The 17,145-nt window shown below is 46.9% G+C and overlaps 1 protein-coding gene across 2 annotated transcripts in view; it reads left to right on the top strand.

Moving 5' to 3' along the window:
* Positions 1 to 3,477: 3,477 nt before the first annotated feature.
* Positions 3,478 to 17,145, top strand: part of DAPL1 (death associated protein like 1) — a 56,700-nt gene continuing 43,032 nt past the window's right edge. The window contains exon 1 of one of the 2 annotated variants that reach the window (XM_069616379.1): positions 3,478 to 3,635. In XM_069616379.1, coding sequence (XP_069472480.1) covers positions 3,578 to 3,635 — 58 coding nt within the window. In that variant the 5' untranslated portion in view covers positions 3,478 to 3,577. Of the gene's footprint in view, positions 3,636 to 3,683; positions 5,150 to 17,145 lie in introns of those variants that run through there. The other variant, XM_069616380.1, reaches the window with a different exon arrangement.

The raw sequence follows: 17,145 nt of genomic DNA, 5'->3' as shown, positions 1-17,145 counted from the left end.
TAGGTGTCGTGACAGGGGAAGTGGCCATCTATCAGGACCTTCCTTTGCTATGGGTGATGTTGTGGGGGGCCCACCATTGACATCCAGCTGGCTCCCGGAGCACTAAGGTCATCAGTACTAAACAGGCCCAGTGCCTGTGGGGGTTGGGACCTGCCCTGGACATCCGGTAGGCCCAATTGTGCTACAGGACACTAGCACCAATGGGGGTGGGGGCACAGCCAGCGATGCCCCAGACCGTGCAGGCCTCTGCCACTGTGCTGGCACGAGGGTCCCACGGCATCAGGGCATGCAGGCCTGGGCCTCCCACATGAAATGAGACATGGACTCAGTAGCTCCTCTTCTGGAGTCTGCACCCATTCTGTTGGGCGTGTCTGCAGAGGCTCCTTTTATTATCTTGGGCCATGACACAGTCATGGCCCATGTTAAAAGGGCAATACCTAGGGGAGGGACACATTCCCTTCAAAGGGCAACACACTGGGGAGGGTCCCACACCACACTCCTCCTTTTTCATAACGAACCATCACAAGTTATTAAACCATAAACAATCCCCTCCCCCGTTACAGAACAACATTACTTGGACTGCTTCAAAATTCTAAATTCGAAAGCAAAAGAGATATGCCACTGCTACAAACACGGACTCACCTAATCATAGATATAATACACACATTAACACTCTATACATAACTTACGGGTGACAGTCGCGGTTAGCGGACCGCCGGTGAAATGTTGGCAGTTTGTTCATCTCTTACAAATATCCTGGATTAACCTGGGACCAGTGGAACTTTCACCACCGAATCGCGCCATTGCCAACCGCTGGCCCTTATTGGAGCATGACTCTAAATTTACGGGATTACAGCTTCACATCCATTCAACTGGGACCACTTTGAGCACACAGTTTGCATCCAGGTTTTCAGCATCTAAACACATGACCACTGAGTCTCTTCTGCACAATTTCTGGATTGCAAAAGACCAGATCACTTGGCTCCAGCGTCTGTTGATGTTCCAGTTCAGAGGCCAGTAAAGCCACGCCTGGGTGAACCAGGGGGCACATCTGCTTAGTCCCTTGACGTTGGGGCAGGAGGCGAGACGCAGATAGCAGGGCGTCCAAGCTGCACCACAGGATGTCAACAGGGCAGTGGTGTCAGCATGTTACTCGCCCCCCTCTCCTTGGCTACCTTCTGCCAGGCAGGAGTATCTCTTCACTGTTGTGGGACAGGAGGGCACACAAGCACTCGTACAGAGCTGCAACCATCCATTGCCTCATAGCGCTTCTTCTCGGTGGTGGACTTGAGTATTGCGAGACGTTGGTTTGCCCGACCTTGATGACAGGATGTCTGGGTCATTTCTCCCACTCCCCAGGCCGGAGTAGGCGGCATCGGACTGCCCACAGTAGAGTCCACACCAGTGTCAGGGCGACATTGGTGGCAAGCCGTCACGTCCTTGCCACCTCCTACATTACGGCGCTGCCGACTTATGTATTTGCATAGTATGCCGTGCTGGTGTGAGGCACACCAGGCTGTGTGAGGGATCTTGGCACTTAGTCCGCCCTGAGCGCCTTGAGGCAGTACATCTCCATGCAGACTTGCACTTTCTTGTTGCTGTGCTGAGTGTGGGAGGACCACCCATGATTTTGTGCAGTGTCATTATTCCTTTTCTGCAGTCCCCAGCCCGTGACCACCCAGCCTTCATCACTTTTAGGCATCTTTGATTATTGTCCACGCTCCTCCATGGAATCGCTGGGTACTTCACTGCTTATGTTTCACCCGAACCTGGATAGGGCCTTGTGGCTGTTTAGTGTGCTGGTCTAGAGCTCACATGTTCACACCGCCGGTGGGCCCCGGGATCATCGTGGGGTCATGGGCTGCCATTGTGACTCATAGCACCGACATGGAGGCGCTACCCCCTCTCCACCAGATGGCGGCCTGGGATATCCCTGCACTGCGGGGTGCCGCATTCTTGGTGATACTACGCCGGAAAAACCTAAGCGGCCTTCACATGTGGGTGCGTTGGAATGATACCCTGGCACTTCATCGCCACAGACCACACACATAGCTCTCTGCCCTTTCATCCGAACCGAGAAACCGCTCAGTCTCGGCCCTCTCATTCCAAGGTGGCTTTTTTTCATTGTGGACCACCATACCAGTTGGTTGACTTAGCTCAAGTGCTCATGAACCATCAGTTGCTGTCCTGTGGGCCCACCTTGTGAACGTTGTACCGTGATTGGGAGGGTCTAGATGGCAGATGAGGGGAATGTTGCCCATTGGAATGAGTCAATATGGTCTGGCCCGACATCGGAGTGCTGCAGAGGTTCCGACAGACAATATGCATCTGGTATAGGTAAGTAGTTAACCATGGTCTGCTCAAATTACACTGTTGAAATGCCTTTATATTGTGACAGGTTAAGCTGAGAGATAATTTGCCAGAATGACAGTCTATTGAGATGAGACAAACGGGCTGGAAGGGCCAAGGACTGTCTGTTTGATAATAATTTATTTTGCAGCGACCAAGTTCTCAAGCGACGCTGGGTTCTCTCTGGCACCAGTGCAACTTCAGCACTGCACGACTCCTTTTGCACCCCGGAGAAACTTCCACGTACGCCCTGACCTGGAGCACTTTCCTTTGTGCTTTTGTACCCAGCCCCCTCACCACCAATGGCCCGAGATTGATTAGGGCTAGGTAACTGAATAGCCTGGGTTGTCAGTGGGGGCATACACTCTTATTTTAGTCGCACTTGGCCCTCTCCTCCTTCAGCCCCGACCCAGAGCTGCATGTTGCTTCACCGCCAGGCGGTGCAGCACCACCGTCCTCTGCCCATGTCAAAGCGGCGCCGGAGGCCTACTGGCCTACCTGATGAGAGTGACAGATGGAGCGTGTTGCAGGCCCCAGCCCACTTAAAGCACTGCATGCCCCGGACCGAGTGGGCCTCTGCCATCGTTCTGGCACGAGGGATGCGGGCCTGTGCCTCCCACATGAGACACAGACTCAGTAGCTCCTCTTTTGGAGTCTGCAGCCGTTCTGTTGGGCGTGTCTGCAGAGGCCCTTTTATTATCTTGCCATGATATAGTCATACTCAGTACTATGAGAGAAAATCTCCAATACGCTGCTGTGGGACAAGAACGGCCAGTACTGGAACATAAACACCCGGCGCAACTGATGAACGCCACCCAGTCACTTGATGATTTCATTAAAACAACGACCATCCCCTCCGAAACAACGTAGACCTCCCACGGGAAGTAACTTAGCAAAATTGTAACGACGGTTCTGTTCTCTTAAAGGTTGGTCCGTTTCACTAAAGCCGCTCTACGCTAGTAAGCATTTGAGGGCCATAAGGTTGGTTTATAACCTGCCACGTGCGGCCCACGTTGGTTCGCGGCTCCAGTGACTAAAAACATCTGGTTCGCAAGAGTAACAGTAGAAAGCAACAAACAGCGGAGCGGCCTCCCCCCCTCCCCCACGTAATGGTTCCGCCCACTTCCGAGCCTATGAGAGCAGAGCGCGGCTCGCTAGAGCGTAAACAAGCCACAGAGTGAAAGCGCGAGCGGAGCAGCATCATCTTACAGAGCCGAGAACTAGAGACATGAACAGACCCACCAGGAGCAATCTGTGCGCGCTGAAGGGCGGGCACCCCCCGGCAGGTAGGGACGCGTGCACGTGACCGGGGGGCGGGGGAGAGGAGATTATTGGAACGCAGCTGTTGAAGCATAGTCCTGGAGACTGTTTTACAGATCTCGTATTTGGGAGTGCGTGTGGTGTTTCGGGGGGGGGGGGAGATACAGTGAGTCGGGTTTACCTAGCGTCTGGGAGAGGGCGGAGAGGGCTCAAGTCGCCTAAAGGTGCTGCTTCTACGACCCCTGTCTGTTGCAAAAGGTTCGGGTTCACGGCAGACGACCGCCTTCTAATTTCAGTCTAACCTGCTGCCGCCACCCACCCACGCCCAAGTGCCGCTCTAATCGAATGAATTCACTTCTCCCAAAACCGCATCGCCCTCCAAGAATTGTTGCTCACATCTGACACGCTCTTCCCTGCAGATAAACAGGTCTGTGACAACGCGCAGGCCCGACTGAAGAAGTGCGGGGGCCGTTTCAACATCCTGGTGGCCCCTCCTGACTCAGCGGAAAACTGTCTGGGGCACCCGTGAGGTGCACGCATTATAATGGAGGCCAATTCAGACTCGGGTTAATAGGCGCCACAGTTATCACTGGACGGCCAGCAGGGAGCTCACACTAAGTGCGTACCGATTATCATATCGGTCTTTTAACACTGGTTTCACTGCATCAGCCCCTTGCTGACAAAGAATGTTAGTTTTTTGTGGACATTTACCGTTTAAATTCATTGCTGGACTGCTGGTGATAATCGGCGACTATTAATTTCGGCTGTTAGTCGTTGCTTTAAATGTGCGCTTTGGGGCGCTCGAGTTACAAAGTTAATTCGTTGGACCCCTTCCGATCTTCACTTCAAAGTGACGACCAGAAAGAAGGGCTCAAGCAAATAAACCTGTTAATGCGAGCGCTGCAAAGTGGGCATGTAAAACCCCAGCCCAAAAATAAATGTGTACAGGAATCTATTGTCCGACTGCAAACATGTAAGCAGTTGCTCCCCCGCCTGAGGCCTCTTTCATTGGAAAGGGCTAAAAGGCCCTGAAGCCGTCTCTGGAAACGAGTGTGGCTGGAGGATTTGACCCCTTTAGATATATGTTCTATTTTCTTAAGCTTGTGTCCCTAATGCTACTACGAGTTGGGTGTGAAGGGCTGATTTTGTCTGTGCCTCATATTTTCCCAGTTACTACTAAATTGATCGCATTTCTTTTACTTTAGAAGAATTTGATACCCATGCAACACCCAGTTTAAGGTGGTTTGGTCATTCACAACCACACTATTCAGAAATGTTGTTTATAGGCATATTTTATGGCACATGTTTGGGTACTGGGGTTGGTGTCTTCTTCCAGTCAGACCATTCCTACCCTCCATGTACTGATGACCAATGTGCCATTCTGAAATGGGTTTGGTAGTCGCGCCCACCACCATTTTTACCCTGGTCAGCCTTGTCAAAGTGTAACCGGCAAGGGGAGCAGATTACGGAATTTCTGCAGAAATAAATGGGTTCTGGCGAGGTACGGATATGGCATCACATGGAGGCGCCCCTCTCGCAGGTAAGTGGTCTGCTAGAGTGACTCTAAAAGCAGTGTGCAAACCTGGGGACTCCATTCGCGCGCCAGTTTGTTGCTCGTTATGTGCAGGCTAGGTTCCGATCCAGGTTTTGTTCTGACAGTTGGCTACTAGATGTCCCCACTGTAGGGCTAGCTCAGTAGGTCAGAGGCTGTGTTGTAGCATGGGCTAGATTAGTGTTTTTCAGATGGGGACGATCGTTTTGGCAATGGGAGGCATGGAACACTTGCATGTTGGAACTCCCTTTTCCCCTGGCACTCATAACCTTGGCCAGCCCAGCTCTTCCCCAACACCCCCTTCCCTGGGGGCACCCCAGTCCTGCACTTCTCCCTCTACCCCTTGCCACTTGCACGGTATGATTGTCAAAAGCCCAAAAAAAGTTGGTTCTACTTTCGCGATTACCATGTGCCCCACACCTAATCTTGTCTTGTAGCACCATAGGCGCCATACAAATGTCCAATAAAAAAAAACCCAATCAAATGTTCCCTAAATCTCAGTTCAAAATCACATTCACAAACAATGATCAAACTAAACATGTTATCCTACAGGCCACTACATTGTCTGCAAATGTAAGACCTGTAGCAGCAATTCCATGCCTATTATGCCGGGGAGGTGGTTCCCGAGAATTTACACCTCCAATGAATATGGTTTCGGAGTTTATAAGGTGGGTTCTACTTGTCAAACTAGCTAGGCTACAACTGCAATCGGGGTCTTTTTTGGACCTCCCAAGCCACTGGTGCCATCCAAAAACACCTTCTGTGGCACTAACTCTGCAAATTTGGGAATGTGTCAAAAGGAACATTGGGATAATCTAATAAGGATATTTGTACCACACACTCACCACCGGAGTGGTCCTCTGGCGGTTCTGGAAAAAGGAGGGGAGGTTGTGTTAGTGGGAGGAAGCAGGAGAAGTGCAAGAGCATTGATGTGCTGTTGATGGCCTCAGCCCGGTGGGTCCGTTGGCTGGGCCTGGGGTGTTTGCGGCCGTTAGTCGTCGTGTGCTGTTCGAGTCTGTGTGAGTTTTGTTTTGTTGTTGCAATGTAGTGAAGTTTGTGCGGTTTGTTGTGCTGTAGGTGTTTTGGTTGTTTGGTTTGGAGTTTGAGAGGTGTATGCAGGGGATGATCAATGTTTTTGCACACCAGAGGTAAATTTTGTCACCTGTTACGGTGGCGAGTGAATTTCCCTTAGGTTGAGTCTGTAAATTAAGGAAATCGCCCTGCAGGTCTAGTGTAATTTTTAAGAATTTGTGAGACCTGCATGTGGTGCGCTATATCAATAAGGCAAGGAGAGGAAATTGAGATGACCAGTTGCAGATTATCTGGATCCTAATTTGGGCTTTCCTTCTTGACCAAGGTGGCTTTGATCTTGCAAATCGGGTAACGTTTTCTTTTTATGACCTAAAAAGAAATCTTCTAATAGGCTAGTAATGTACTGCTACTTCAGGGTGCAAAATGTACTCGCCACTAGCCATTGGCTCGTGCAATTTTCACCTTGAAATGGTGTGCTGTGCCTATGTATAGAATTGAGTTGGCAAGTGACTTTTTGGCGGCTTTCTAGTAGCCCAGAACTTGAATTTATACACCCTGGGCTACTGTGACCTCCATGTTTGTAATCAATTACACCCTGACTTTCTCATCCATTGCTGTCTAGCAGGCTCATTAAGAGTGAGCCCAATAATGCATCTTAGTGCCGGCTACACTGCATGTCACTTTTTTTTAAATTTGTTTGTTAATGAAGTAGTGACAGCTTCAGTTACATTCTCAGCAAGTGTGTGCAATACCACAACTCATTAAACATTACGAGTACTAAACATTTTAACCCATACAATGTAAACCTAGAGTATTAAACATGCAACTTAAATGTTCCAGTCCAAGGTGCAGTAACGTTGCGCCTGTTTCACAGGTGTTAGCAGCCTGATTGGGAGCAATAATACAGATCAACAACTATCTAGTCCAATTTCTAATGGAGACTAGCATTTGATTCTCAGTGGAACGTTCCCTTATGTCTCCCGTCTTGGTGGGCGTAAGTCATGAGTATTCATCAGTTCATTCAACATTTGTCCCCTATCCTCACCTGTTTATGTTTAATCCTTAACTCAATTTCTGCCATCCCCCGAAGATGTGTATCTTTCATCCATGACTGAAACGATGGACCCCCATGGGGTTTTCCACGAGATTGCAATCCTGCGTTTAACTAATATGAGCAGGAAGGCCACTATTTTCCTTTTTGGTCTTGGTTCTTTCCTCTGGGCAGTATCCCCCATAAACACGTTTCTGGTGTGCAGGTGTACTCTATGGGCCCAAAAGTTATCTTGCTCACTACTTCCTCCCAGAATATCCTGATCTCTGGCCAGTCCCAAATCATATGCTGGGCATCTAGGGCAAGTGTGCGTGTTGTGGAATCTCGATGGTGTTGCATATACTGTGAATTAAATTGTACTGTATGAGCCTGAACCTGGCATTTCTGGACACTTTACAAATTTTTTACCATATCCTAGCCCACTGCTCTTCGGATATCTTTCCGGACATCCCGTTCCCATTTTGCCCTAACCTAATTCTGGGAGTTTCCTTGGTTTGCCCCCACCCATCAGAATCTGCTGATAGTGTGAGATCAGTCCTCTACTGTTTGCTTTTAGTATCTGGTGCATTACGGAGCTATGTTCTGGTTCCATCTCTCACAGGGCAGCTGTTCTTTTCACGTTTCGGGCATAACTGAAGACCCTGCATGTCACTTAACTAAACTCATGAGTTGTCTCTGCTCGTGTTTGTGCTCACTCGAAGTACGTAACCCACATGTTTACATGCAAAGTATCATTGGGCTGTATCCTGCACACCAGTTCTAGACTAAGGGTGCTGGAACTTCACTTATGCATGCCCCCACTGAGGCAGACTGTGGAAACCTTCAGTGTTGGTTACAAGGATTGTTCACTTTTTGTTTGCCGCTAGAGATCTGCCTTTTCATATCTTTTACTATGCCCATAGGGCATTATCTTTGGCCATGTACATGGCAGCGCACAAAGCCATGATTATGGATTTCCTTTGAACAGCATAGCACGCCTTTTTTTAATTCATTTGTAATGAGATTTTCCTCAAGCCCTGTGGTCGGGGGTCTTCAGGTAGGTCTTCCTGGCTTTAGCACCAGCAATTCCTTAAGCTCACCAGACTATTGTAGTGTGATAGAGCAGCTCACGGTCAACTTAGGTGGGCTTGTTAACAGGTAGTGTACACTTTTCAAATACCAAATGGCCACACTAAGAAAAGACAAAGAAATAAACTCTACTCTTTAAGGTAAGCAAGCTCATCAAATTAATGCAAAACTGCAATGGTTAAGTATACATTGAAATAGTTGGTATCCATTTTATGGCAACAAAAAACAGTGGTACATAAGAGTAAATACATCTATAAAGGGTAGTGGGGTAAGGTGTTAAAATGGGGTGGCTTTATAAGGGGGTGTGGGCGCAGGGGAACCCCCAAATAAAAAGGGAAAATGTGGTTTAATTGTTTTTTAAGTACAATTTACTGACATATCCTTCCACATTACAATGACTGTCTTTTCGTTCCCTTACCCCCAGCCCACTTCCCAACCTGTTCCACCCACGTCATCACTTGAGCCATGCAACAGATTGTACTCTGCATCTCAGTCTCCAGTTGCCCCTGTGCTTGCCCATTCCCATTGGTATCATTGTGCGGAGGCTGTTAGTTCCTGCAGCATATGCTTCCTGGAGTCTATCTACATTGTTTGCCTTGGCCCCAGCGGGCTGACTCTAGCCACACTGAGGTTTCTGCCAGCGTCCATTTCTGGAGGTCTTTCCACCACTGGTGCACCTCTGAGCCTTTGTGTGCTTGCTTTCCAACCCATGGCTAACCTTTGTTTCGGCAGGATATATGCCATATCTTTCAACACGTCTTGCTTGGTTTGGTCTTGGAATGCTACCTAGTAAACGGGCAGTTGGAGCTCTGATGTCTTCGTACAAGCCCAAAACATGTATACTAGGTCTGCATTAATCGGTCCACCTTTCGCGAAGCATTGTTACCTTGCCTTACTGAATTTGGATGTCTTCAGGGTTAGATATGCCCTAAGAGTTATGTACAATTGGATCAGTTGAAACTTTAGCTTTTCTGGACACTTCTTGTGATAAGCCATTGCTCTGCCCCAGCCCACATCTGTCAATTTCTCCTGCAAGTCTGTTTCCCAGTTGCGCATGGTCTGCACCAGCATATCCCCTGGTCTCAACATTAACGCCTCATATATTCTCGATCCTGCATGTCCAGAGTTTCTATTTAATCTTCCTGCAGTACCCTGTCTGTACTCGGCCATGTCTGCTTAAGTAGCATGAGAAGTGTGGTGTAAATTATGTTTACCATCATGTATGCCTGTTTCTACGGCGATTACACTGAAATCAAGCTGCTCCTTTCCCGTAGCGCATCGCCATCCCATGGATTCCCAGTAATTCCTAATTTCAGTCAATTGTGCATCCTCCGGCTTCAGTGTCACCAATGGGGAATGGGGTGTTCCTATCCCTAAAACTAAAAACCAACAAGCTCTATGCCACATTATCCTGCCCAGATTCAGCAGCAATGGAGGATGTGGGGTCACATGGTGCTACGGTCCATATCGCCTCTTTTAGAAAGAATGGAGCACGTGCTGCCTGTAGCAGTTGTGTCCTGAGTCTGTTCATCAGACAACCAGTTTGTTATGAATTATGAGTTGGCTCGCCACAAAATATGCTCCGAAACTTGGCACTTTATACCCCCTTGATCATACAGGCTCTGCAACTTCGTTGGTGCCATCCTGCTTCTCGATTTGTGCCATAGAAATTCCTGGCATGTAGAATTGAGTGTCGTTAAAAAATGCTTTAGGTATGTCATACAGGACATTAGTGAAGTAATGAAGGAGCCTCGGGAGCACCACCATCTTCAATAGTGCCGCTCTTCCCCCTTAGTGAGAGCGTCAACCTAGCCCAGAAGGTCATGGATTTCCTAATCTACTGCTTTGTGTTTTTTGTATGTTCTGTCTTGGGATCATGGCAAATGTCTACTCCCATGCATCTGAATGTGCTCACCTCCCATTTAATTGGTAGCACCAGTAATGTTTGCAGGTTCCCCCAACCCCCCCCCCTCACCCAGGGGAAACGAACATGACCTCTCCACATCGATGATGATACAAGATAGGCTCAAACACATCTAGGATGTACTGTAAACTTGTTTCTGGGTGTTGTAGGTATGGCAGCATATCATCTACATACAGAGAAATCTGGTTTCTGCTGCCCTGTGTAACCATACCTGCAGCTTGATATTCCTTCCGGAGATGCACTGCTAATGGTTCCAAGGCTAGAATAAATAACATGGAAGACCATGGGGCAGCCTTGCCGTGTGCCTTTACTTGCCTTCCATTGTTCCCGAGGTGTGGGTCCCTGTCTTGACTCTCGCTACTGGATTACTATGTAGCAGCCATACCCATTTAATATATGTGAGCCCAATACCAAAGCTTTTCAATACCGCAAGCAGCCATGGCCATCTGACAGTCAAATGCCTTGACTGCGTCAAGCGAGGCCACAGCTAAATGTATGGTCTATGATATGGGGTAATCTCTTACGGTTACATGTGATATTTCTGTCCGAACCTGCTCAGACTGGTCTGTATGTATGAGCTTGTATATTGCTGGCTTAGGCCTATTAGCCATTAAAACTGAGAATGTTCCCATCTTGATTAAGCATCTTAAGGGGTCTGTAAGATATGCAGTCTGTCTGCAAAAGAATGGTTAATTGCTTTTAATTTTATAACTCCTGTCACTGCGAGAAGGTGAGCATGTTAACCTTTGTACCAAGCTCCAGGACAGTACAGGGCCTATACAAAGGAAAGCGGAGATCCAGGCTGCAGGCTGACCCGACTTCACTTTTAATGAGCACTTTGGCTGATGCAAACTGCAGAAAGGGGTGACTGTGTGCTTGTCGATCTTCAACTGCAAATATTGGGGAGGAACGCAGGATGGCACTTAACACGTTAACCCTTTCTCTCTGATCTGTCATTGCTTCACCTCTGTTCCCCCAGCATTTTTCTATTTCATAATTTGTTTGCTCACTTTCGCACCCTTAAAAGTCTGCCCCTTTTTTTTGTTCACTTTGCTCTCATGTATCCACCGACCCTACAACTTTCTCTTGCCCATCTCCCCTCACTTCTGAGAAGCATTTGAGGCTCTTCTTTCATCTATTTCTTTCTCGCACATCTTGCTTCCTAAATCAATTGCCCAATTCCCCTCTTAGCTGTCCACCTTTGCTGAGCTCTATATTCAATTCAGACTGCAATGGCCTTAAACATAATGGGCTTTAATGTGCTTTCAAAAGGCTATTGTGTCATGGATGTGAGAGGCTGAGTGTGCACATGTGCATTTTTGGTGTGCATGCTAGGTGTGACTGCACATGTAAGGCTGAGGTCTTTGTGCATGTGGAAGTCTGGATTGCTCATGCAAAGCTGCAGTGCCATGGAATGTGTTGCTGTGGGTATTGTACGTGCTACCATTTGGATACCATCTTAATTCAATGACCGCACCAAAAGCTAATATGGTTAACCCATCTATGACCAGGTTCTGTAGTCCGAACCAAGCATGCGAAGCGTAGGCTAGTCTTTTTTTTTTTTTATTTAATTAATGCACATGCCATGTGATGGGAACGTGATATGCATGCTGGCATTAAACTCATGACAGACTAACTTTGCTTTCCATTTGAAAGTTGCCAGGTTTATAACTTATGTGGCTGTGCAATACATGAAGCCTCCCCTAATGTGCATATGTATTGACATCGCTGGAAGCAATACCACAGAAAATCAGATCATATGTAGCCTTGGATACTAAACGTGATAAGTTACTTTACAAAACGTTTTTATAAGTAAGCCAAGAGACAAATAACTTGGCTGTGCAGATTAAGTGGCATAATTATATATTAAACGGTACCTTCAGTAAGCTTTTTTGTGTAGCATACACTTGTCAACTGGCTGGCTTGTGGGCACTTCTGTGAGATGAAAGGATTTTCCAAGGATCACACACTTTAGTTAATTGTGAAGCCAGGATTTGAGACCAGTCTGCAACATAAGGCCCTTAACCAAATATCTTCCCAGCTTTAGTTGGTAGAAATGGTACTTTTGTAGAAGTTTTGAAACTTACCAAAAAATCATCCAAGCTGAAAAATATATAAATCCATGTTGAGAACAAACTATGGTCGTAGCTTTATTTACAAATTCTTGAATCGAAAATCACAGGAACGCAAAGTAATGTTAAGCCAAAAATCATCCTATGAGTTTGGTAAATGTTTAAGACTTAGACACACACAAAAGGTATTGTATGATGGACACACACATGGTATTGTATGATGGACACGCTTAAAAGGTATAGTATGATAAGGTCACCTTGTAGGCATTGTTTGACATACTCCTGCTTGCTACTGCATATTAAGTGATGGGAAAGTGAACACATGTCAAACGGTTTATAGTGAAAAGGACGAATGAAGAAATTCTTTTTTTTGTGACGTTTTTTATTCGAAATAGGGTTCCCCCCCAAATCCTTTTCTTTTTTTTTTTTTTTTTTTTTATTCCCGGACCCCAAAATAAATATAGAATTAAAAGAGGGAATTCGACTTTTTTTCTTTATTTTGACTGACCACCGTCAGAAACAATGGTCCATCAATGAACCAACACTAATAAGGAGCATGTCATTAGATGTTTTTGTAAATTTATTTTTACATTTGTATAGCGCACTAAGGCATTGTTGCATGACAAGTTACTCGGACATTTACAGACCTGGGGATAAGCAGTGTGATTTTCAGTTAAAGTTAATGTAGTTTTGAAGTTCAGACCAGGTAAGGGCCTGTGTCCAGCATTAGGCAAACAGTGTTTTTAGACTTCTTTGGGAAGTCCAGCACGTGGGGTTGGGGCGGATGTTCCAGGGTTTGGCAGCTGTTGCTGGGAAACTAGAGCCTCCAGCTTTGGTCCTCTTGAATTTAGGCGGAGTGATGCTGTTGGTGTAGGCAGCTCTGGGAATTGACTATTAACTACTTGTGAGGCGCTAGTGGGAAGCCCTGTTGAATTTGCAAGGGAAGCGGTGTCAGTCTCATGTCCAACAAAAAGCATCCTAATTGTAGCACCAGTGGTGAAACAAGCCTGCATGGTCCTTGGGGCCTCTGCTGCCGTACAAGGGAAACATGTCTTGTATTGACCCACATTAAAAGTAAGGATATACAAATTTGCTAATCATATACGTTGAATTGCTAAGCAAAATAAATTTATTTAGCAGTCTCGACTAATCAATTTTGCAAGACTAATTTGTGCCTTGATCTGTCTTATTGGGCTTCAGTAGTGGGATAATTGACTGACTCAATGACATCCGCCGAATGCCTGTGTCTAACGCTTCATTAAGCTTAGCTAGCAGCGGGGGGTGACATCTGCCATAAATTCTTTATAAAATTCACTGGGTAATCGGTCTGCCCCAGGGGCTTTACCGGTCGGCAACCCTCCGAGTGTTCCAATTACCCAATCGTTCCTCCTTTCCAGAAATGTTCGAGAGTTTATTCTCTTTATAATTCAATATCTGGGCTATTATGGGCCGAGGTGGCACTCCTGGCGGTGGCTTCCTCGTCAGGGATCTATGCCCCCTCAGCACTCTCAACAGTAAAACCCTAAGTGAGGGCACCAGGTCCAATCGCCTGTAGCAGCATAGTTTCTATGTAGTTGGTTGGATTCATCCCTTCCTCTCTCTCTCAGGTAGCCCAATGACTGCAATAAAACAGTCACACTTGTGTGCGGAAAGAACAATAAGTGTACCCTCACTCTAGATGTGTAGGAAGGCCTTGCCCTGACTCTGCTGCCCATGAGCGAGTAACCATTAGGTGTCCTACTTGGCAGTGCTGATTCTGAATTTTCTTTATTCTCGCTGAGGATTGTTGGTCCTGTTGATGTCCTGTGCTAGGAGAGGCCACTGCTTCATAAGGCTTGATGTCTTTGAGGTGAAGCCAAACCTTCTTCCCAACTAGTTAACAGCTCAGTCACAAGTTCTATTACATGGGGGGGGGGGGGAATTGGCGGTAAACCGTGTCGCATCCCACTTGCAGGAAAGTTCCTCAGGAGAACCTGATTTAAGTCCTCGTTGCTTTCAACGCTGTCTTCAGCTTCAGGCCTCTACTGTTGTCTTTGCAGCTGGCGAGAAGAGCCACTAACCATCAAGAAGTTGTATACTCATACATTTCCAGACCTAATACATCGGCCACAATCGCATCATTTTATTGTCTTATTGGGAGGAGCCAGGGGGAAGTTGCATGCGCCGTCCTGTCACCACCTCATGTGGGGTTAAATAGTGGTTGGACCCGGGCTTATTGTACAGTGCAAACCAGGCTAGAGGGAGGCAATGCAGCCAGTTTTTGTTCACTCTTTATAGTTTTTGCTATAGCTTCTTTAAGCAAACTGTTGGTGTTGACATACCCTGTTTGCATGTTGGTGATGGGGATAGGAAAATGTGTGTTGGATACAGAGCAAGGTTGTAATATGCTGGACCATCTCATTGGTGAAGTGAAGGCCATTGTCAGACCGCAGGACCTCACACCCCATAGTGGGAACCATCTCCCGGACCAAGAATGTTGCCACTCTTAAGGGGTTTGGGAACAAGACCCAGCCTCGATCCAACTGGGAAAATTGACACCACCATCCTGTAGCGGTACTCTTGGCAGACTTGGATCATGTCTATGTGTTGGTGTTGCAATGGACCCAATGGGCAAGGTATGGCTCCTCTCATTAATGTATGACCTGCAGTATATTTACACACTAAACCATGATGAATTTGGCCATGTCTTCCGCCAAGTTGGGACAGAACCATGTTTCTCCAATATGAGCAGCAAGCACCTCCTTCCCTGTATGGGTTGGATAGTGTAGTTGCATTGTTGCACACAGCACTGACAAGTGGTATTACCACCTTCCCTGTGTTTTGCCGCCATAGGGTGTCTGTTGGAAACACTATCCTCACTCCTTAACCAGTTATTTACCTCCCTGGGTGCAGCTCCATAATCTGGCGTTGGTAATGTTGTATCCTTTTAGTGTCGTAGTTCTTGCATAATCGTGCATGTGAGCAGCCTTAATTAAAAAAATGTCTTTGTAGGCGGTGCATTCTGCCTGTCTGCTGCTTCGTTACCCCTGGATCCTTTTTTGTGTACTTGGTATTTCACTCTTGCTATTCGCTGTGGGAGGTCTGACTTCTACCAATCTGCCCAATAGGACTGCATGCTGCACCAGTGACCCATCAGCATGTCTCGTCCTGCACCCATCATGACAGCCAAGCATGCACTGTTGATGAGGCTGAATCAGAGTAAATCGTCACTTCCTTCTCGTTGGTGCGCTCCAATGGCAATATTAAGGCCACTAATTCTGCTGCTTGTAATGTGATGGCAGGCGTGCATCCTCCTGTACTTGGTTCGCTGCGCAGTCATGCGCATAGACATACTTCTGTAAAACATCAGTGAGAAACGTCACTGGTCTGCATCTCCCTATCGATAGCTGGGTTAGATGGTAACCTCATACCCCAAGGCCCTCTGTCAGTATGCTCTTTGGTCTTTCCAGTATTGCAAGGAGCATGCACCACGTAGTGGTGCTGCATCCCATGGTAATGCTCTTGTCACTATACTGTGGCTGCAGCCTATGGTGGTTCGCGTTAATAGTGTCCTCTCATTACGGTGTCTAATTTCCCACTGTAATAGTCAGTACAGTGGTCAGAACTACGTGTGAGAATAGAACAAATTCCTTTTGATAGTCTGGAATCCTTAACACTGAGCTGTGCATATTGCTTCCTTCAGCTCATTAAATGCCTCAGTCCTTTCTGTTGTCCATTGTATTGTCTTATCCCCTCTTTGTGCTTCCTTCAGTGCACTTAATGGCCTAGTGCTGTAATCGAATACCCATGCCCTGCAGTAATTAAAGAACTGCTTCATCTCTAACTATTGTGGGTTTTGCCATACTGCATATTGCCTTTGCCTTCTGGTGTCACTTGTCACACATTTTGGGATATCTGTCCAATGTTTAGCACTTCTGTCTCTGGCAAGATTGTAGTTTGACCTTGTATCCCTTTTCTTCTAGTACTGTCAGCATGAGTACAGTGTCATTTCTACACTGTTCTTCTGTCTTGCTGCAAATCTGTCATCTGCATACTGTATAACCATGCTCTCCATCTGTATGTTCAAGTCCATTTGGAGTATCCTGTTAAAGATGGAAGGGGATTCACAGTACCCTTGAAGTCTGGTATGTTTCCACTTTTCATTTCTATATAGAAATGGAAAAAGCCCTGCGAATCTGGGTGTAATGGTATAGAGAAGTGCATTCTTCAAATCCATGACCATGAAGTAGGCAGCTTCTGTTGGGATGCTACACAGAATTGTTGCTGGGTTCGAAACTAAAGGATACTCTGCTTTTGCAATATGGCTATGGGGACGCAGGTCCTGGATAAAAACGCCATGACACCCTGTCACCTTTTTGACGGGGTACACAGCCGTGTTGCAGCGATACTGATGGCACTAGGATTCCCTGCTTCACTAGTGCTGAATTGCTCTCATAGATGCCTTAATCTGCCTCTTGAAAGTGGGTATTGTTGGACTGGCTACTGGCTTCTCCTGGTTTTAGTATCTTCACTGCTCCCAGCCCCACATCACAGGGACTCTTTATAAAAGTTGGCTTTGCTTTCAGCTCCACCATTCTGTGGTACTTCTCTTTAATGTATTCCAATATGTGATGCTAATTTATCTGTCTTTGAATAGTTCTTAGTCTGTGACTGTAGTCAACCTCGATCCTTCAGCTATGGTGATCAATGCTCGCCATGGTCCCCCTGTGTCATCTGTCCCGTGCACTGCTATCTGTCGCCCCCACGATCGCTGCCTCTAATTCTAGTGGCACTGTCATCCCTTCTTTCGCATCTATTGGTATCTCTGGCCTGAATAAGTACTTGTTTGGAAGGCACC

The sequence above is a fragment of the Ambystoma mexicanum genome, chromosome 9 (assembly GCF_040938575.1).
Source record: "Ambystoma mexicanum isolate Mex_15411 chromosome 9, UKY_AmexF1_1, whole genome shotgun sequence".
NCBI classification, from domain to species: domain Eukaryota; kingdom Metazoa; phylum Chordata; class Amphibia; order Caudata; family Ambystomatidae; genus Ambystoma; species Ambystoma mexicanum.
The sequence above is the reverse complement of the archived record's forward strand: the minus strand, read 5'-3'. Positions and strand labels throughout refer to the sequence as shown.